The 21,651-nt window shown below is 43.9% G+C and overlaps 1 protein-coding gene across 3 annotated transcripts in view; it reads right to left on the reverse strand.

Moving 5' to 3' along the window:
- Positions 1-11,202: 11,202 nt before the first annotated feature.
- Positions 11,203-21,651, reverse strand: part of LOC148540743 (ferric reductase 1-like) — a 211,477-nt gene continuing 201,028 nt past the window's right edge. For all 3 annotated transcript variants that reach the window (XM_088481523.1, XM_088481505.1, XM_088481514.1), the window contains one exon: positions 11,203-11,386. In XM_088481523.1, coding sequence (XP_088337649.1) covers positions 11,333-11,386 — 54 coding nt within the window. In that variant the 3' untranslated portion in view covers positions 11,203-11,332. The remainder of the gene's footprint in view (positions 11,387-21,651) is intronic.

Genomic DNA, 21,651 nt, shown 5'->3' on the forward strand with positions numbered 1-21,651 from the left:
TAGGGGCCCCAGTGCATTGCTTTGCCCAGGGGCCTGCACTGCTCTTAAGACAGCCCTGCCCTTTCTAGCGGGGGACTGATGCCACAGGCAGGGGAGCCCTATCACCAGGCCCCCAAGCCGCAGCATCAGCCCTGACCGCAGTTCATTATGAAGTGGGATTTATCATTCGATTTGTACATGAACATGTCAAATCGAACAGCAAATCACTGTTCAAAACCACCCAAATTGAATTAGATTTGAGAAATGCTTCTCAAATCGAATATTAGTAAATGAGGTAATTTCTGAGAGTTTTAAAAATTCGATTTTAGTCGGTTTGAGGTGAGCGAAATCGGACTTCAAAATTAAAGTCAAATCGACCTTTGATAAATTTACCCCCTGGTGTTTACAGTGGCCTAAACTAGGGACCTTTCACAACTTACCCAGGACTTGATTATTGCTGGTGGAAACATTGGCACATCAGCTGTATTACTGTGGGGCTGATTTTTCTGCGATATCCCATCATTATTACAAATTGAGGTTTACTAAAGGCAAAATTGACATCAATTCGCATGAAAAATCGAACTTTAGGCAGCATTGGACCATCGGACTTAACATCATATTCTTTACACAGACATCAATAGAAATCCCGGATTTAAGAATCGTTTTGTTAAAGATAGAGATGTGCACTTAGCCCTATGTTTTGGTTTTGGATCTGTATTAATTTTCGTGTTTTGGTTCTAGTTTTGCAAAACCACCCTCATGTGTTTTGATTTTGGATCTGTATTTTTTTTTTTTTAATTTTAAATACAACTAAAATCATCAATTGTTCCTGTGGTATTATTAAACTCAGTAACATTCATTTCCAGTCACTTCCAGTCAATTTTGACCAGTTCACAGTTCACAATATTGCATACTTGCTGACATTTCGGCAGCGAAATCCGGGAGGGGGCTGGCAGGTCCATCTAGCAGGGAGGATGGGGGCAGGTCAAATAGGCGGAGCGGGGGCGTGCTGACGCGATCGCATCATCGTGGCCCCGCCCACCGCTTTATAATGCCAATATTACTGGGGTTATAAGGCAGGGGGCGGGGCTACGATGACGCGATTCAGCGTGAATCGCGTCATCACACCCCCGCACTGCCCACTTTTGTGGCTGGCACGGGGGTTAGCGGGGTGCCGGCATCCAGGCATTAAAGTATGGCTTTATGGAAGCCTTTAATTACATTTACGGGGAAGTTGTGATATAGTGTATATAGGTATAGCCTGTTATAGAAAGCTAATGTTTTATTTTATTTCAAGATTGTTAGAAAACTTTATACATAGTTTACCAAGCCAGAAGAGCAGAAGCAGAAATTGTTCAGGGCAATGCTTTATGTAATTTATTTTTTCTCTGTGCCAAGTGTAATGTACAAGGGAAGAAGTGTAGTCAGATTGAGAGATACTGCACTGGAATTGGATGTGTATCTAATGATGGCCATACACCAGCACGATTTTGGCCCGATTGCCCAATTTTCGATGAGTCTTACGATGAATCGTGTAGAAATCATGTATTTGTGGAGTAGGATACGATCCGATGTGCGCTCCCGCAGCTCCTAAAATGGATTGTATGATCAGATGTGCAGCCCATATTATCCATCGTATCGTGTGCAGATCGTACCGTTTATTTTGTGCATGCGATGCACCGTGCGTCCATTCATGTAATTTCAATGACTTTTCCCTGATGAGGGCGTGAGGCACAGGATCGATCATACGACAGATCGTGTGCAATGAAAAACAACAAATCGTGCAGCCGGGACTGCCAGGTAGCTCCGGGGAATCGTTTGTGAATCTTATCTTATGCTGGTCGTGCAGGTGTATGGCCAGCATTAGTCTGAGCTACTTTCACTTTGTTTGCTGTTTATCTATCTGACATAAAGAAAGCTCTGACATAAAGAAAATGCTGTTTTGCATTATGTCCTTTCACTCCTTGCCTCTTTGTCTGGAGTCTGCTGTGAAATGGTACCCGAATCACCAATGGAGGGACTTACTGTATATTGTGGCCAAAGCACACAAGATCTGACACCAGGAAGATTACATTTTGCCTCATTTTGGAATCCGAGCCAGGTGAGAAAACTCGAGCCATGGCTGGGATACACCCGTAATATGTAACTTTGGGTGGGTTTGGTTTCTAGGATAACAATGGATTACAGGGATTAGAGCATGGCTTTATAGTTTATAGGAGACTGTAATTACATTTGCAGGAAAGTTTCTAGGAAACCAAACCCACTCCTGTCTAGTTAAAACCAATAGAAGCCGCATAAACACCACAGCTGAATGGTACTAAAAATATAGATGTGCTTGTAACTGGCATATTTACCTGAAGCACTTCACAAATCAGTATGATTGTTTAGGCTTTGTATTTCTCTCCACTTTATCTCTCTCCAAGATGTAATAAATCTCCCCCTTAGGGGCATATTTACTAAGAATCATGTCTGTCCGAGTTAATATTCCCATGAGAGTTTCCCCTGATTTTCAAACATGTAGCTTTACTAAAGGCAAACACGGGTGTAAAAAACACAAATCTATTTGCAAAACACGGCTGAACACACAAATAAAAGTCAATACACCATCAAACCAACAAGTACTTTCCATAGACAGAGATACAACACGGGAATTTACCAAGAATCATGTCTACAAACATGATAATAAATGGAGCAAACTTGGGACAGAATAGTTAACCCTCTCCTCAGCAGCTGTGCAGAAGACCTATACTGTACTGAAACAGTTAAAATAACTGATGTGGGCTTCCCTCTATTTTACTATAACCAGTGCCTGCTGGAACGTATGGTTCTACAAGTGCCAAGGGGCAGGCTGACTGGGACTTACAGTAGTCCCACTGTGAAGAACAAAATTAGTACTTAATTTAATCTATTTACCCTGCACCCACCACAACCAGAGTTGCGGGAATAGACCTGCTGGCTGATCCTCGGGAGGGGGGACCCCATTTTTTTGTGTGGGTCCCCACTTTCCAAGGATTCCCAGCCCTGGGCTGACCAGTTTGGGGCTGGAGAATAGTTTGGCAGGGAGACCTCAGGCTGAGTGTTTCCCTGCTGTGCCATTACCACCCCAGCTGGTTCAGCTCAGTGCTGGTTATTGGAAAATAGGGGGAACCCTACATCGTTTTTTTCCCTGACTTTCCTGTCCCAGAAAGGGCTCAGAGGTCCCGGGCTGGTTATGCTTTCGAGGGGGGGACCACATGCCATATTTTTATTTTATTTTATTCTATAACACAGAGAAGCATTTCACAGATCATGTACAGCTCACAGGCAGGTCTATACATTTACTCCAAATATGACTGAACCCAAACACTTGCAAACACAATTCCATAAACGATTCAGTGAAACACGATTCTTTGTAAATTTGTGTTTGATTGGGAAAAACTCACTTGTGTCCCAAATATGAACAGTGGGCCTGATTCAGACCCGCTCGCAAGCGTCTGCGCGCTCGCTCTGAGCGATGGTTGCACAACTGCACATGAGTATGGTTCGCAATGCGCATGCGCAAACCAGTTATTGCGGTCAGAAATCGTGCGCTCGTAAAACACAGAGGGGCTGCTATTTTGAGTGACAGAATGTGCCGTTTGTGGGTGGTAACAGGGGAAGGTGCTTGAAAACGGGGGAGTGGTTGTGCGAACGCAGGCGTGCCCAACGGTCAAAAGGGCATTTAATGGGAGTGCATAATTAGCAAAGGAGCGTCATCGATCACGTAATTTGGATGTCTTTTAGCCTGAACTGCTTGAAGTGATTACGGGAAGTAATTCCTACCTCAAGCGCTGCGAGCAGTTCAGATGCCGTTCGATGTTCCCGATTAATCTAATAAAAACAGGAGATGATGTGATTTGCGAACGGCAAAGGGGCATCTTGAAAAAATAGCGAACACATTTAGCGGACGCTCGCACAGACATAGAGGCGTCCTCACACCGCAAAGAGCGAGCACTCAATTTAAATATCTGGTCCCTTTTTTAGAGCGAGTGGCCGCAAACAGCGTCCGGGTCTGAATCAGGCCCAGTGTGTTTAAAATTCGGACAGACATAATTCATAGTAAATTTACCCCTTATACTATTAAAATCACTGAGGAGTAAAGCAAATGTGTCTCTCCTGCCCATTCGATTTGGAATAATAATTAAAGTTTCCTTATTGCATTTTTTTAGCCACCAAGAATAAAAAAAAAAAAATGATAAGTACTTTACTGGTTTAGTTTTCTCCATATATATCTACAAACAGGGACTTCACCTCATCATTCACGTCACATACTGTATATCTTCCTGCTGAGAAGGTATTAAACAGAGTTTTACCCTTTCCTAATTTCCTGTTCTTCCTAAACATGTTACATTTTTCCAAAATAACTTTTATCAAGCTAAGTAACAGTTATGCTCACTATGGGCCTGATTCAGAGTTGAACGCTCTGACCAGAGCGCTCGCTCTGAATCAGGGCCCTCCTCCATGAAAATGGAGCGTCCTCCTGGACGCGCGCATAGCTGTGGGTGACAACCCACAGCATATGCGAGCGTCCATGATGATGGTCGCGATGGTCTTGACCGTCGCGACCATCGGGCTTGTGATGGAGACCCTGCGGTAGGGTCTCGCTGCCCTGCCGCAAGCCCTGGAGTGATTTTGGCTCTATCAGAGCCAAAATCACTCCAACTGACATCACTAGTGATGTCAGTGGGGCCGGATCCAGACGGTAGGCATTCCCATGGGAACGCCTCCGTCTGGTAGGCACGCCCCCGGCACGCCCACCAAAGGGGGCGTGCTGTCAATCAACATCGACAGCACGCCCCCTTTGGTGCGAGACCTGAAGCGATGGAGAGCCCGTCGCTCGCCGGTCTCGCGCATGCACACGACGGAGCTCCCTCCGTCGTGCGCATGCGCAGTGGGGAAACATCGACCCGCTTGCGAGCATCCTGACGCTGATGAGCGGGTCTGAATGACCCCCTATGGCCCAAATGTAATAGGGTGAGAGTTCAGAAAATGTGAGTGTAGCAGTAGCCTCTCACACTTTCAAACTCGGCCAATGTAATAGTCCAAGAATATGCAAACTCATGTTTTTAGACTCAAGAAACTCTCATCGAGATGTTTTCCCATTTTGGAAATAAAACTCAAACTATGGGGCCTATTCATGATGTTAATTATCGGGGTCCGAACGGACCCCGATAATTAACATTCTAATTTGCAGCGGCCACCGGAGCAATTCAGCATTGCCCCCGCGAGCGGCTTCACTGCTCCTTTTCGGAGCAGTGAATCTTTTCACTGCTCCCTTTGGAGCAGTGACGGCGGTGCACATGCGTGACCTAGAGGTCACGCATGCGCACAAGAGCCCTGACGTCCGGTGGAAGGAGCCGGAGAGGGGCGGAGGGATCCTAATGGATCCCTTCTCGCAAGCCGGACCCTCTTCCCATAGGGAAGAGCGGGCAGTGAAGAACAAGCGGGGGTATTCACCATCTGAAGATGGTGAATGTCCCCACAGTCAAGCTCCATACTAGTGTATGGGGACAGCGGGCCATTCCGAAAACAGAAGGTAAGTAGGTGATATCTGTGATATCTCCTGCTTCACCTTCTTAATGAATGGCCCGAATACTTAATTTTAACAATTGCAGGTGAAAATGTGCTTTTTCTCCTGCTTTTGTCAAAATTAAGTGATGATGAATATTCCCCAAAGTGAGAGTTTACTGCTAAAACTCTCACATTCTCTAAACTCTCACCCTATTACATTTGGCCCTCTATCGTAACTACTTTTGCGGACCCATTATTCGCCTGTTTGAGAGAGCAGTAAATGCATAAAGAATGCAGAGGCAACAAGAGGGTGAGTGTGTGTGGGGGGGGTGAGTACAGACTACATGATACCTTAAAGGAGTGCAGAGAAGGTATAGCCATGCCCTCTGCAATGAGATGCATGCATACTTGCCTACCCTCCCGCTTTCTGCGGAAACCTCCCGCTTTTAGGGGTGAGCTCACGCTACCCCGCAATATAAAGAGAATCCCCCGCTTTCCCCACTGCCCCATCAGAAATCCGGACTGCGCAGTGCGACTCAGTCCGGATATGACAGACGCGGGGGATCTGAGATTGCATGACACGCTTGTGTAGACATCATGCTTACTATAAGCCAACCACCACGGGGTTGGGAGTGAGTAGCGGTGGCCAGCCACCTAACCCAGCCCGATCTCAGTGTGGCTCTATGAGAGAACGTGCGCGGCAGTGTTGTACTGCGGCAGCGCTACCTTTACGGCCACAGTGCACTTACCTCCTCTCCACAATGCTGCGGGACCTGCTACCTCCACCGCGGTAGCCAGTGCCATGAGAACTGAGCAGCAGCAGCAGAGTCATGTGTACCAGGTAAGTAACTGGAGACTGCACACTGGCCTGGGGAGGGGACACAGCTTCCAGTAAACACTGATATGTGGTATTATATAGGGGAGAGGGGACTGTACAGTGATATATGAGGGGACACAGCTCACAGTACACACTGATTATGTGGTATTATTACTGTATAGGGGAGAGGGGACTGTACAGTGATATATGAGGGGACACAGCTCACAGTACACACTGATTATGTGGTATTATTATTGTATAGGGAAGAGGGGACTGTACAGTGATATATGAGGGGACACAGCTCACAGTAAACACTGATTACGTGGTACTATTATTGTATAGGGGAGAGGGGACTGTACAGTGATATATGAGGGGACACAGCTCACAGTACACACTGATTATGTGGCATTATTGTATATGGAAGAGGGGACTGTACAGTGATATATGAGGGCAGGGCACACAGCTCCCAGTACATGCTGATATGTGGTATTATTATTAATATATAGGAGAGGGGGGACTGTACAGTGATTTATGATGGGGAATAGCACAGCTCCCAGCACACATTATGTGGTATTATTATATAGGGGGAGGGGACTGTACAGTGTTCTATGAGGGGGAATAGCACAGCTCCCAGCACACATTATGTGGTATCAGGGGCTGGCTGGCAACTTTTAGCCTGGGGGGCAAATGCATGCAGGCGGCCCTGGCAGAGGAGTAGCATGTAGCCAGGGTGCTCGAAAGAACGTGCGCGCTACAGCACCCCCCCCAGCCTCTCAAGTGTTCTAGGGAGGAGGTGGGTCCATATGGGATTAATGTAAGGTAAAAATAAAGATATGGGGCAGCCCCCTGTCGTAGTGCCCATATGCAGTGCCACCCTGTACCACAGGAGGACACCCTTATGCAGGCCTCGAGTAGTGCTCCCAGTAGTGATCCCCCCTATGCAGTGCCCCTTGTGCCCCCAGTAGTAAGCCCCTTATATAGTGCCCCCAGTAGTGGTAACCCTTATGCAGTGCCCCTTAAATAGTGGCCCTAGTTGTAGACTTCCCCCTATGCAGTACCCCCACTATTGCCCTTTATATAGAGCCCCCAGCAGTGGTCCCTCGATGCAGTGCCCCCAGTGGTAGTCCCCTCCCCCCTATGTAGTGCCCCTAGTAGTAGTCCCCTCCCCCCTATGCAATGCCCCTAGTAGTAGTCCCCTCCCCTTGTAGTGCCCCTAGTAGTAGTCCCCCCCAGTAGTAGTACCCCCCTTGTAGTGCCCCCAGTAGTAGTAGTCCTGCCCTTGTAGTGCCCCCAGTAGTAGTAGTCCCCCCCTTGTAGTGCTCCCAGTAGTATTCCCCCCCTGTAGTGCTCCCAGGAGTCCCCCCCTTGTAGTGCCCCCAGTAGTATTCCCCCCCTGTAGTGCTCCCAGTAGTCCCCCCTTGTAGTGCTCCCAGTAGACCCCCCCTTGTAGTGCCCCCAGTAGTATTCTCCCCCCTTGTAGTGCCTCCAGGAGTCCCCCCCTTGTAGTGCCCCCAGGAGTCCCCCCCTTGTAGTGCCCCCAGGAGTCCCCCCCCTTGTAGTGCTCCCAGTAGTCCCCCCCTTGTAGTGCCCCCAGGAGTCCCCCCCTTGTAGTGCTCCCAGGAGTCCCCCCCTTGTAGTGCTCCCAGTAGTCCGTCCCCCCTGCAGTAGAGACATAATAAAAAAAATAAAAAAAACACACTTACCTGACACCCGCTCCTGCTCCTGGTCCCGCCGCCAAGATCAGCTCCTCCGTCCGTCGCTTTGCATTATGGGAGTGACGCGTCATGGGAGTGACGCGTCACTCCCATTTTACCCACTGCGGGAGCCGGAAGATGTCCGGCTCTGGCAGTGGGAGCAGCAGCCGATGAGAGTCTGTCTGACTCTCATCAGCTGCTAAAGCAAACACACAGCTGCCGGCTCCGGCGGCTGTATGTTTGTGCTGTGTAGCGCTGACCGAACTCCGTCCGGTCAGCGCTACACACGCGGTGCAGTCTGTGTCACAGTGACACAGTCTGCACCGCGGCCCACGACCCGCATGACGCTGCGGCCCGGGGGGCACATGGCACCCTGCCCCTCGGCCCAGCCCGCCACTGTGTGGTATTATTATATAGGGGAAGGGGACTGTACAGTGATATATGAGGGGGAATAGCACAGCTCCCAGCACACACTATTGTTGTATTATATAGAGGAGAGGGGACTGTTTAATGATATATGACACATCCTGCACTGCTGCAACAGCATTGAGACACCAGCCAACACACAGCAACTGGACAGCCATTACTCTTGCCCTCAATCCCCAACATCTGCATTTTGCACTATACAACCATGATCTCCCTTTATTGCTGATGTCTCACCCCTGAGTAGAAATAGATATGGTAGTGAATAGATCCCTTTCAGTAGATGTACCTGGAGGTGACGTAGAGTGGGGGCAGAAGTGCGGTTCCATGCCCATAAAGGACACCAAAAGTAGAAATTTGTTTGCTCGCCACGCTTCACTAGTCACATGTTTACATTTCCCCTCCATGTGCACATGGATAGTAACTAATAACGTTGGACAGTGAGCGATGACGTCAGGGTACATCTACTGAAGGGGATCTATCCACTACCAAATGGATATGCAGATAGGTAAAGCTAGACACGCCCTTTGGGCGGAGAATGGCACACCTCCCTCGAAGGCACATATTACAACCGACTATAATCTCCCCGAAACTAATTTTCAAAAGTAGGCAAGTATGGGTGCATGGCTACACCTGATGATAGAGAAAAGTGAGGTAACACTATATTGTGCTAACTCTCATTCATTCTCTTCTAGGTATGCCTTCTGTACTTAAAGAAAATAGTGTTCAATGGATGGATTATTGATACACTATTCAACTTCTGAGGAAATACACAGAAATCCCTATTGGAACAATATTGGCGCAGTTGGACTGGACTCTTCTATTTAAGATGTTTTAGACCATTTAATAGAGTGTCTTCCAATATCATTTAATTCTGGTTCACATATTTTGTTTGTAAGACTCCAAGCAATTACAGTAGGTAAGCACAATGTGCCATAATCACAGTTAAGATTGTGGTTTGCAAATTTGCATCTTTGGTGCTGATGCAAAGTTGGATATCAGTCCATTTACGGAAGGTTTCCTGCGTGTTTTTGCTCTGACCATGCTCAGGAACCAAGTGTATGCAACAATGGGTGATTCAGAGTCTTATGTATAGTAAACTGAAGTAATCACTTGTGACAGAATGGGCATAGTAGTGTTGTAGTGGGATGTGCTCATATAGGCAAGTTCAATGAGGTTCATTTCAATGGAATTGTGAGCTGCAGAGTTGTGTATATGCATAATTATCCCTGTTTCAGTCCGATTGATTGTACCAAGTATAGGGCTGGTGCAAATGCGCATAGTTGATAACTATGAAACCAAGTGTATAGATAGTAGCGGTCCAACTGCAGAGATCATATGCACAATATAGGCAATTGCTGTACAGTAGTTCCATGCATGCTGCAATGTGGATTCAATTACCTTAAAGGTCAGTTAAAATTTAGCCATTTGAAACACCTGACTTTTGTTGTTTTCATTTTGCTCATTACTGTATTTAAAACTTCTGCATTGGGCTTTAGTTGCCCTTTTTTCTGTGTTTATTTCTATTTTGACTGACCATTTAAAATAAAAATTATAACTTTTTATAGCCATTTGTACAGTCTAAAAAAAATAGTATTTTAGATAATTTAGTAACTGTCACCTGTGGGGATGTAGTCATTAGGTCGACTATCATAATTCATTATGTCAACAGTTGTAATGTCAACAGGCAACATGTTCACAGAATGTCGACATGTGAAATATCAACATTGTCAGATTGTCAACATTAGGGTTAGGCTGTCGGTAGGGAGGTTCAGGGTTAAGCATTAGGCGAGGTTAGGAATAGGCTACGGGGATAGGTGTTTAGGGTTAGGCACTAGAGGGAGGGTTAGTTAGGGGTAGCGATTAGGGTTAAGGGGAGAATACTTACCGGTACCGACACTTTATCAGAGGTTTGCAGCGGAGGTCACACTCACACGACCGCTGGGACCCGGAAGACGCCGATGGAGCCGCTGCAGCCATCAGGAGCAGGTAAGTCACCTCTGGGCCACCAGGGTTAATATGTTGACATTCTAACATTGATATTATAAATGTCAACATTATGACTGTCGACATATCATACAACACCGTCTCTTCGTACTAAGCACGAATTGACTTACATTGTTGGGTTTTAGCTGATGAGCATATCATAGCATGCAAAGCATTTTGCAGTAAAGTAAGCAAACTAGTCAGTGAAGCTATGAAGTACACGTCCGGAGCGATATGCTTAGCCACCCTGCACAGCAAGGAGGTTCCAGCTGGAGAGCCGCCGCCTTCTCCATTTGCCAAGGGCCCACTGAGATTTTATTATCAGTGGGCGCCTGGCGTTGTGTGTAAGGGACACTACTACTGTGGGCATTATGTGTAAGGGGCAATACTACTGTGGGCATTATGTGTATAATTAGCAGAACTGTGTGCATTGTGTATAAGGGGCACTGCTGTGGGCATTGTGTATAAGGGGTGCTACTGTGTGTCGTAATATGAATAAGGGGCACTACTATGTGATGTAATGTTAGTCAGGAGCACTATGTGGGGTGTAATATGAATAAGATTGTGCTACTGTGAGGCATAAATTAAATTGGGAATGATATTGTCTGGCCATGTCCCTTTCTTGTGAGACCATGCCCCTTTGTTTGACGCATGCCAAAGACGTGTCCTGTCCCTTTATACAAAATGGAAGTGAGGGTGCATATTTATAGTTTGCAGGGGGGCGCCAAACACCCTAGCACTGGCCCTGGATGTAGAAATCAATACAAACACAAATATTTTCCAAATCTTCTTCAAATCAAAGATTACATGAATGTCCAGATTCAGTCTGCCACCATCATTATCTAAATGCAAAGAAGACGTGGGTCCCAAACAAAGTTTGTTGAGTCTTCTCCATTAATTCAGATCATCCCACCAGGACAAAAGTCATCACAGCAAAGATTAAGAGTAAAGTTGGAGCCTGCAAATAAAAATGCATTAACAACAAATGTACAGTGTATAAAATACCATAATACTGCCAAAGAGTAACTTACATAATTCATCAACTGAGATTGTCATATCATCATACAGTATGCCTCAATTAGCAAGACTTAAATATAATGGTATCTTATTACTGACATAAGGCCCCTAGAACTGAAGGACTTTAGACCTTGAGGCATAAGATGACTTTTGTGATGAATGATGACATCATTGCCCTACCATTTTTTTATTTTCTTAAGTTACAGTTTTTATTGTATTGTTGGTGCTTGGTTGATTCCACCTGTCCAGGGGTCTTCATTTTAAGCATGATTATGGTAGGCACCAGGGGCAGGGCATTGCTTCTTCTCTTATTTCATGCCATTGTAAGTATTTTGCTGATGATCTGTCAATGTCCATTTCTTGACACCGTACTTTATTATGCTAATTTTGTTATCAATAAATTGATGACAATTCAAACGCCGATTACATATGTTGTATCTTTATTATTATACATCTTATGGGTTTTGGGGTTTGACTGATATCTCACAGCTGGCATTTGACGTTTTCAATTAGCTTAACTGGTCATATAATTACATGTCATTATTGGTTGTTAAAACCAATAATGAATGAAGGTATGTTACCAACTGTTCTTGAATTATATTCACAACTATATGATATATTGTATAAAGAGCCCCTATTATCACATAAGTGAATATGCTAAAATTACATGCATCAGTAAGGGGGTGCTACCACTGACAAATACGTATATATATCACAGGCAAAAAAAAGGAAAAAATAATGGTTTGTGTGGTGCTCAAGTTATTAATTAAAACATAACTTTTATTATTTCTAATAAAATATCATTGAATTAAAAAACAAGCAAAATAGGAGAGATTTTGCAGAAAGTGTACAGAAAGTAATGTGTGATTAAAAATGCTATACACCTTCTAGCTATTCCTCTATTCTATTTATATATTCAAATATCACTCTATATTCTTTTAAGATTGTATTATTGGATATACACAGGTATTAGCGTTCCTTTTCCTGTTATCGTCTGAGAGAATATGTGCCATATAAATTACCCAGGGAGTATTGTCAATTGCCCAGGTTATGACACAAATTAATAATACATATTTATCCTAGTGAACCCCAGGATATGATAAAAATAGGTTGGTATTCATTTATCCTCAGGGCTGCCTCAAAGCCGTTGAAGCTGAGCGACCGCAGAGGGGCACTGTACGTCCACCGTGGAACCAGTGACTGGTGCAGAATTAAGAAAAACTTTTGTACACTGCTTGAATCCCATCACTGTGTGTTCTGGTACAGGTACAGGGACGCACAGCTGTCACCCCCAGCCATAAAGATGGCTGTTCTCACTGCTGGCACTGTGTGTGCTTCATGGTGGCTGGTCCTTCCCCAGGACCAGCCACAAACAAGTTGCTGTGAGGGGGCCCTACTCCCTCTCCAAGACCCAGGGTGTCCCTTCTGTCTCCTTCCTGAGTCACATTGCCCCTTCCTCCTGTCTGTCCTATACTGGAGACCACCAGCTGCCACCAAACTAGTGACCACCTTCTTCTAAAGTTATATGGGGTATAGGGTGTATTAATGTTATTTGAAAGGTATGGGGTGTATTATTATGAGGGGTGGGGGGTTATTAATGTTATTTAAGATGTGTGGAGTGTATTACTTTGTGTGGTGAGGGTGCACAGTATATTAATGTGATCTGAGGGGCAGGGTGTATTGTGTGGTGTTGGGGTATATTATTGTTAACTGAGTGGTGTGGACTGTATTATTATGTTGGGTGGTGGTGTGTTATGTGGGGTTGGGGTTAATTAATGTTATTTGGAGAGTGTGCTGTGTAGTGTGAGTTTGGAGGTGGTTGTGTTGCTGTAATGCGGAGTAGGGGGTGGTGGAGATAGTAGTATTACTATACGGTGGGGCAATTTGTGTGTGTTTTTATTCTTGTGGTGGGAAATGTGTGTTTTTGTTACTGTGAGGGAGATGTAGTTTCACTAGGTTGGGTAGACCTGGGGCCAGTCCGTTTATTCTATTGTTTGTATATATGGTATTTAAATAATTAGCCACAAAATTTTTTTTGTTTCATTGCCACTCTATTATAAGTGGTACCATTAAATGCAAAGAATGGTTGGAAGTATCTAGCTCATGCGAGTTAACACATTGGGGGGCAGTGGCGTAAGTTCATCCCAGACGCCCGGAGGCAAGTTATAATTTGGTGCCCCCCCCCGTCACAGCTGCTGATACCGTAATGTAGCAATTCTCATGCAGACAGGCTATAGATAGCCGAAGGCAGCAACTGATGGTCTGACATGGAGCTCTCCACTGCCATGTATCGGGCGGCCATGAGGGTACACTCCGGGTACATAGTTACAGCCCTAAGTGGGGTGAATATGTTGTGGACAATGGAGGAGGTGCCCCCTTCAGAGCTGGAGCCCGGTGGCAGGTGCCTCCATTGTCTCCCATAGTTCTGCCCCCCTAAGCTTGCTGAGTACATTCCGCCATGTACTGCATTTTTACTGATCGCATATGTACTAATATATGCGATCAGTAATTCAAAGGACAGCTCTTCCGATAAGAGCTGTCCTTTGCGATGAGCTCTATGCCGTGCACTTCTGGGTTTATGACCCGGTAGTCCATCTGCGCATGCGCAGAGTGATGCGGTGGCCCTGGGGCATGCTGGGAGGTATCCGATTGGATCTCTAATAGCAGCGCGATGCAGTAGAAGCCCACAGGCTTCTATAGGGTAATGCCATACCGTTTGGGGGAGGCCCCACTGACATCACTAGTGATGTCAGTGGAGAGCTTCCGGCTCTGACAGAGCCAGAAGCTCTCCGGGGCTTACGACAAGTGAGAGCCTACCCGAGGGTCTCGTCGTAAGCCCCGATGGTCGCGATGGTCAGCACCCTAGCGGTTATTAGAGCTGTGGGTGTAAACCCACAGCCTAATGACCGAAATAGAGGTGGCCGGTCAGGATGCAAGCGGCCGCCCAGTTTCTGAGCGACCGCTTGCATCCTCCGACCGCCTCTGAATGAGGCCCAATGTGAGCTAAGTGCTTAATTCAGACCCGCTCGCGATCGTACGACGCTCGCAAGTGGGTCGATGGTGCCCTAATGCGCATGCGCACGATGGAGGGAGCTCCGTCGTGCGCATGCTCGAGACCCGCATAGCACCAAAGGGGGTCTCGCACCAAAGGGTCTCGCACCAAAGGGGGCGTGCTGTCGATGGTGACTGACAGCACGCCCCCTTTGGTGGGCGTGCCGGGGGCGTGGCTGACAGACGGAGGCGTTCCCATGGGAACGCCTACCGTCTGGTGGGCGTGCCGGGGGCATGGCTGCCAGACGGAGGCGTTCCCATGGGAACGTCTATCGTCTGGGGCCGGCCCCACTGACATCACTAGTGATGTCAGTGGGAGTGATTTTGGCTCTGATAGGGCTTGCGGCCACGAGATCCTACTGCAGGGTCTCGTCGCAAGCCCGATGGTCGCGATGGTCTTGACCATCGCGACCATCATCATGGACGCTCGCATAAGCTGTGGGTGGTAACCCACAGCTATGCGAGCGTCCAAGAGGCCGCTCCATTTTTAGGTAGGAGGGCCCTGATTCAGAGCGAGCGCTCTGGTCAGAGCGGCCGGCTCTGAATCAGGCCCTAAGTGTGTTGCAGTTGGTGGCCAGTTTTATTTTATTTGTCTATTATAAAAATGAAAATGTTTTTGTGTGTTCGAAAAAATTCAGGCCGTGATACTGAAGTATTTAAGAAAACTAATGGTCAGTAGGTCAAGGGCCACTGCCTTAATATCTGCATGGTGTGTTACAGTTGGTGGCCAGTTTATTTTATTTGCCTCTTATCAAAATCAAAATGTTATTGTGTGTATTATCCCTCATACTCAGACTCTCTGGCGCTCAGAAATGTACTAGAAGAATGTGTCACAATATTAGTGAGTGGAGGGTAATATGGCCAGCAGGTCAGCCTCCTCATATCTTTTAGTATATGATAAGCCGATTTGGAGTTACAAATTATACAGAGACACTTGCACTTCAACCCAATAGTGCAGCACCAAATATGCAGAGGTGGTCACACACATCCAATAGTCATATGTAGAAAAAGTACTTGCGATTGTGTGCACCCTCCAGGATGTTAAGACCTTAACTTCAGGTTCAAATTATTCTCTCATTAAAAATTCACTTTTGATGCAGTTCTCTTTGAACAGGAATGATCTTTCCTACTTATTCTTCTGCCTTTATTGTACATAATCAGGTATTATCCACTTCTTCTCCTCATATACCTTGATAAAGGCTTATACAGAGCTGAAACGCGTTGGTGAGCAAAGGAGGGCAGTGATCCAGGTGGAGTAAGCAGAGGTCTGTGGTCTGCACACATGACCAGGACTGTTCCAGTGCCTATACCCGGTAGAGATGAGTGGGTCTGGTTCTGAGAGAACCGAGCCCACCCGAACTTGCAGATTCGAAGCGAGATCTGAATCCAGCTCGGGTTTTCCTGCCTGACTCGGATCTCAAAGTGAGGCAAAACGTCATCCTCCCGCTGCTGGATTCTCACTGGGTTTTGGATCCTATAAAGGTTCCTGCGCTTCATTGCAATTTTCATTCCAGCTGTGGAGAGTGAAGATTAAGCCACGGAGGGTCTGTGCTGTTGTTGTCCATAGTGGCTGTGCTGTTGCTGTGCATAGGGGCTGGCTGCTGTTGTCATAAGAGCTGGCTGCTGTTGTCCATAGGGGCTGGCTGATGTCCATAGAGGCTGGCTGCTCTTGTCCATAGGTGTTGGCTGGGCTGTGCTTTTGTCCATAAAGGCTGTGTTGTTGTCTATAGGAGCTGTGCTGCAGACAGAAGAGGGGGACTTCAGTGGCTCCTGTGTCACTTCAGTCCATAAAGGGGTGCTGCTGTGTTGTCCAGGGGGTGCTTTGTCCATCAGGGGTGCTCTTCACCCCGAGTGTAAAAAAAAATAAAAAATGTTTTTTCTTCTGTATGTGTGTGCATGTTAGCCGCACTGATCAACAAAGTAGCTGCACCAAGCATGCTTCCTGTGTCGTTAATCAAGGGGCTGCTGCATTGTTCAGATGTGCTCCCCCCAAGTGCAATATATATATATATATATATATACATATATTAAGTGTTTTTATTTTTCTGTGTGTGTGCAACGTAACCAAGCGTGATGCCTGTGTCGTTTATCAGGGGTGCTCTCCCTCCAGTGTGCTACCTGTGTTGTTAATCAAGGGGCTGCTGTGTCCATCCAGGGGTTGCTCTGTCCATCCAGGGGTTGCTGTGTCCATCAAGGACAGGGGCTTATCCAGGAGTAGGGACTGCAGGAGTGAATTCGTTAAAAATATTGACACTGTTAGTGGAAACGCAGTGTATTCGTAAAAAAAAAATTATCCCTCTAAGTGGAAACGCAGTGTATTCGTAAAAAAAAAATTATCCCTCTAAGTGGAAACGCAGTGTATTCGTAAAAAATATTGTCACACTGTATGTGAAAAACGCAGTGTATTCGTAAAAAAAATTGTGAAACTGTAAGTGGTAGCGCAGTGTGTTATTCTTTTCTTATTCATAAAAAAATCTTGAGACTCTGTAAGTGAAAATTTCACAATTTTACAATTTAATAACACAAAGTTAGCAATAAAAAAATGCAACTTTTCACTTCTTTCCTCAATCATGAATAAATGATTAGACTACACACCGACTACAAGACCACAACAAAGTGCTAAATAACGTGCATTATATATTAAACATAATGACATCACAAATGCCTCAGCTGAGATTCACATAAACATATTTTCAAAAGGTGAAAATATAGGATATGGTTTAAAAAATGGAATAAAGCAGCTAAAACTGCATTATCTGATTATAGTGTCCCTACTCCCTTACCATGGCCCCTCTACCTGAATTTCAGTGTTTCAGAGGGGCAACTCCATGCAACCGAGTTCCAGAGTTAAGCTGCTCCTCCTGTAGCCCAGGTCAGAATACGTGTAGGGTGTGTGGTGAAATGGAGTAAAATGGAGCTCACATCCACTAAAGTGGACAATGAATCCCCAATCTAACAGGGAGCACAGCTGTAATTTATACACAACACAGGATGGGTTGACAATACAGGCTTGAGTGCTGGTAGTATCTGGGGTGATGTATACATCACCTTCTTAACACAATATTAATTTGTCCTCGCTGGAATCCACCATTACCGATGCCTCTGTAATTTTTGCACGTAGTTGACGGTAAAGGTCTTTCTCGTAAAATGTGTAGTTCATTTTGATGGACATCATCTTTTCCACATTTTGGGGAAGTAGTCTCAGGCCGATCACTGACAAGGTTCCCTGCTGTGCTGAAAACTCTTTCTGAGTGCAGACTAGAGGGTGGGCAGCTCAAGTAAAGCAAAGCCAGTTTGTGCAAGGGCCTCTAAATTACCTTTTTTTCTTTCCAGTAGTCAAATGGACTGCTGGACATGCCTATTTTGATGCTATCATTAACATTTTTTAAATAGTCCTCAACCATTTTTTAAATGGTTACCATATCAGATGGAGTCACGCTAGAGGTGTCATTAATTGTCGGCAATTCTTCTGACCCGGCCAGATTTAAAAACTTGGTTGTGTTGACTCAACTGCATCACCAGTGGGTGTTTAGAAAGTTTAGTTTTTTCTCAGCAGATGCACTTGCTGGAGAAACTGAAGGAGAAGCCATCGCTGCATCACGTGCCACTTGAGCGCTTCAGATCTGTGTCTGTTGGGAATAAGAAACAACATCTTCATCCCTTTTGGGATGAAAATCAACTCCCAGTAGCAAGCATGGTGCTCAAGGATTCTCAAGAAAGACACAACGTAAGACTTAAACCCTAAATCTGAAATCTAGCATTTGCTCTGTACCGCTTGTCCACATATCCATGCTTGTTAAGTGTACAGTGCGTACAACGGCAGATTAGAGGCCACTAAGTAACTATGTTTTTTTTTGTACAGGTTGGGAAAAATTTTCAAGTGGAATCTGTGAAAAGGATTATTTATCAGTCAATTGTTTTGGAAAGCATTCTTCCTGATCCCCGTCTGGGATGAAAATCCACTCCTAGCAGCAGAAGCAGGTGCAGGATTCTCAAGAAAGACACAACATAAGACCTTAAATCTGAAATCTTGCATTTGCTCTGTTCCGCATGTCCATCTGTGCTGGTTAAGTGGACAGTGGGTACAACGGTAGTTTGGAGGCCGTTAACTATGTTTTTTTTAATGTCCCTGTACAGGTTGGGAATTTTTTTTCAATTGTGATTATTTAAAAGTCAATTGTTTTGGAAAGCACTACTAGAAGTCTTCATGGTCCCCTTCTGGGTTTAAAATCCACTTCCAGCAGCAGACATGGTGCTCAATGATTCTTCTGGGGTAAGGACTGATGTGAATGAGTAAAATATTTTTTGTAAATGCCTCCCCTCCACTTCTCCCTCATAAATTTACTTCGGAATCAAAAAATTAGTTTAAATTTAATACCAATCAACCTTTCCTGTCCCTGCCTTCAACTACATACATATTCCAACTCCCTCAGGCCTCTTGAATAATAAAAACTTTTGTTTCCTTATGTGCCATGTTGAAAGTTGAACTGCCACGTGTTTGTGCCGCCCACTGCTGCCACTTAGCTCAGTAATCCAGCTAGCTTGGTAAAAATTCTGGTCCTAAACTGGATGAAAATAATATTGTGAGCTGTGAGGTGGTCAAAATTGACTGGAAATGAGTGGAAATAAATGTTATTGAGGTTAATAATACTGTAGGAACAAAAACAGGCCCAAATTATGTGATTTTAGCTGTTTTCATGATTTTTTTTTTAGAAAAAATCCAGATCCAAAATCAAAAAACAAAACACGAAAGGGCGGTTTTGGCAAAACCAATCCAGATCCAAAACCAGAGGAGATACAGATCCAAAACCAAAACACGGGGTTTGGTGCACATCTCTAATACCTGGGAGGTGGCTGGTAAAGCTTCTCACATGCTTAATAGAATGTATTGTGATAGCACCCCATTCTATCTGGTATGCTGCTTCATCTGTTATTGTAGTGGCAATTTTATGGATATATTTTCATACAATTTTTAGGAATATATTTTAATACAATTTTGAATAAACTATACTTCACTTTATACCTGATTTGGAGTTTCTTGGCTTTTCTTTCTTGTGAGGAATCCTTGGCTATTAACAATGTAATCTTTTATGGCCTTAAATTTAATTTTCTCAATCAATCGATTATAATTAATCAATGAATCTATCAATGAATTAATGCACCACTTTCATCCAGTTTGGGTGTTTGTTTTTTAATAGCATTTTCTACTTCTCTGCTTTTGTTTTTTTATAGTAGTAATAAAATAATGATTAATCAATCAATCAATTACTCAATCAATTAATCAATCAATCTCTCTTCCACTACATATTCTACCTCCATTTCCCCTATATTGCCCACAGATCTCTGATCTAGTTCTTGATTAATGAAAACATTCTATAGCATTGTAGTTAGCCAGCTAGCTTGGTGCAACTTTTTGGCCTAAACTGGATGAAAACAATATTGTGAGCTGTGAGGTGGTCAAAATTGACAGTAAATGACTGGAAATTAATGTTGTTGTGGTTAATAATACTGTAGGAACAAAAACAGGCCCACACTATGTGATTTTTAGCAGTTTTTGTAATTTTTTTTAAATACAACAGATCCAAAACCAAAACCCATGAGGGCAGTTTTGGCAAAGCCAAAAACCAAAACACAAAGTTAATACAGATGCTAAACTAAAACACGGGGGTTGGCGTACATCTCTAAAAATTATCAGTTACCGCTTAATTACCATGTCACATTTAGTTTATTTTCTGTAGCTGGGGATTTTGTGTAATAAATAAATAATATGAACAGTGGCTAATTTATGTATGCCATAAAATCAACTCAATACACATGAGCCTGGTTACAACTGAAGTGCAATTTAAAGTGACAAACACATTAATTCCACTTGACAAATAACCAGGATTCTATTGAGATAATAAGTCTACCCAGTATATACAGTAAGTGGGACATTCTAAGATTTTTTGAATGTCATAAATATGCTGGTGTTTACAATTAAGAGCTAAGGTGTTTACTTGTAGGAGCTAGATGCTTTCAACCATTCTCTGCATTTATATTGGTGCCACATATGTGGCAATGAAACAAAATACATTTTGTGGCTAATTATTTAAATGCCATATATACAAACACTAGGATAATTGTGTACCAACTTATTTTTATCATAACCTGGAGTACGCTAGAATTAATGTGTATTAATCCATTTGTGTCATAACCTGAGTAATTAACAATACTCCCAGGTTAACCTGAACTTTCCTATATGGCATATATTCTCTCAGAAAATAACAGGAAAAGGAACTCCAATACCTGTGTGTATCAAATGATAAAATCTTAAAATAATACAGAATAGTAATCAAATACTACAAGGAAGAATATAAGATAGCATATTCCTGTCTGTTATATACATTGAATATATAAAGAGAATAGATGAGTAGCTAGAAGGTGTATAGCATTTATAATCACACTTTACTTTCTGTACACATTCTATAAAATATATCCTTTTATTTTGCTGGTTTTTAATACAATTATATCTTAATGGAAATTTTATGTTTTAATTAAATAATTTGTACACCACACAAGACAATTCCTTTTTCATTTTTTGTCTGTGATGAAACCAATAATGGCCTCAAATTACCCCAAATGAATATTTTTCATACATTTTTGCACCCCAAATGTAATTAAAGCATATTTTTTAAATGAAAAATAATTGCTTTAACTTTTTTTTTTTAATTGGCCTAAATTTACCCCACTGCTTTTTATATTTTTAAATGCACAATTCAGCCATTTAATTCATTTTAAAATAACAATTTATTTTTCTTTGGGACAGTAATAACAATTACTACAGTTACCAAATATATTTTAATACATTTTTAGAGTACAGGTTGTTCCCCATTTTTTTTTTTCTTTCCACAGGGTTTTTGCCCAAAAATATTTTCTTTTGGATACCGCAGCACACATACCCATGGTAATAGAAATTGATCATGATGCCTGCATAAATTAATACAAACCTGTTATTGGTTAATGTGCGTTACCACCAATGGCAGATTTTTACCTAGGGGCTGAAGGGCTACAGACCCCTCGGTAAAATTTGCCACTTTAGGTAAGCCAGTTGCTGTCCATGCATAGGCTGCACTGGCAGTGATTTTCCATGGGAAGCATTATCTGCACTCCACACCC

The sequence above is a fragment of the Taudactylus pleione genome, unplaced genomic scaffold (assembly GCF_031769625.1).
Source record: "Taudactylus pleione unplaced genomic scaffold, aTauple2 ptg000017l, whole genome shotgun sequence".
Lineage (NCBI taxonomy): Eukaryota > Metazoa > Chordata > Amphibia > Anura > Myobatrachidae > Taudactylus > Taudactylus pleione.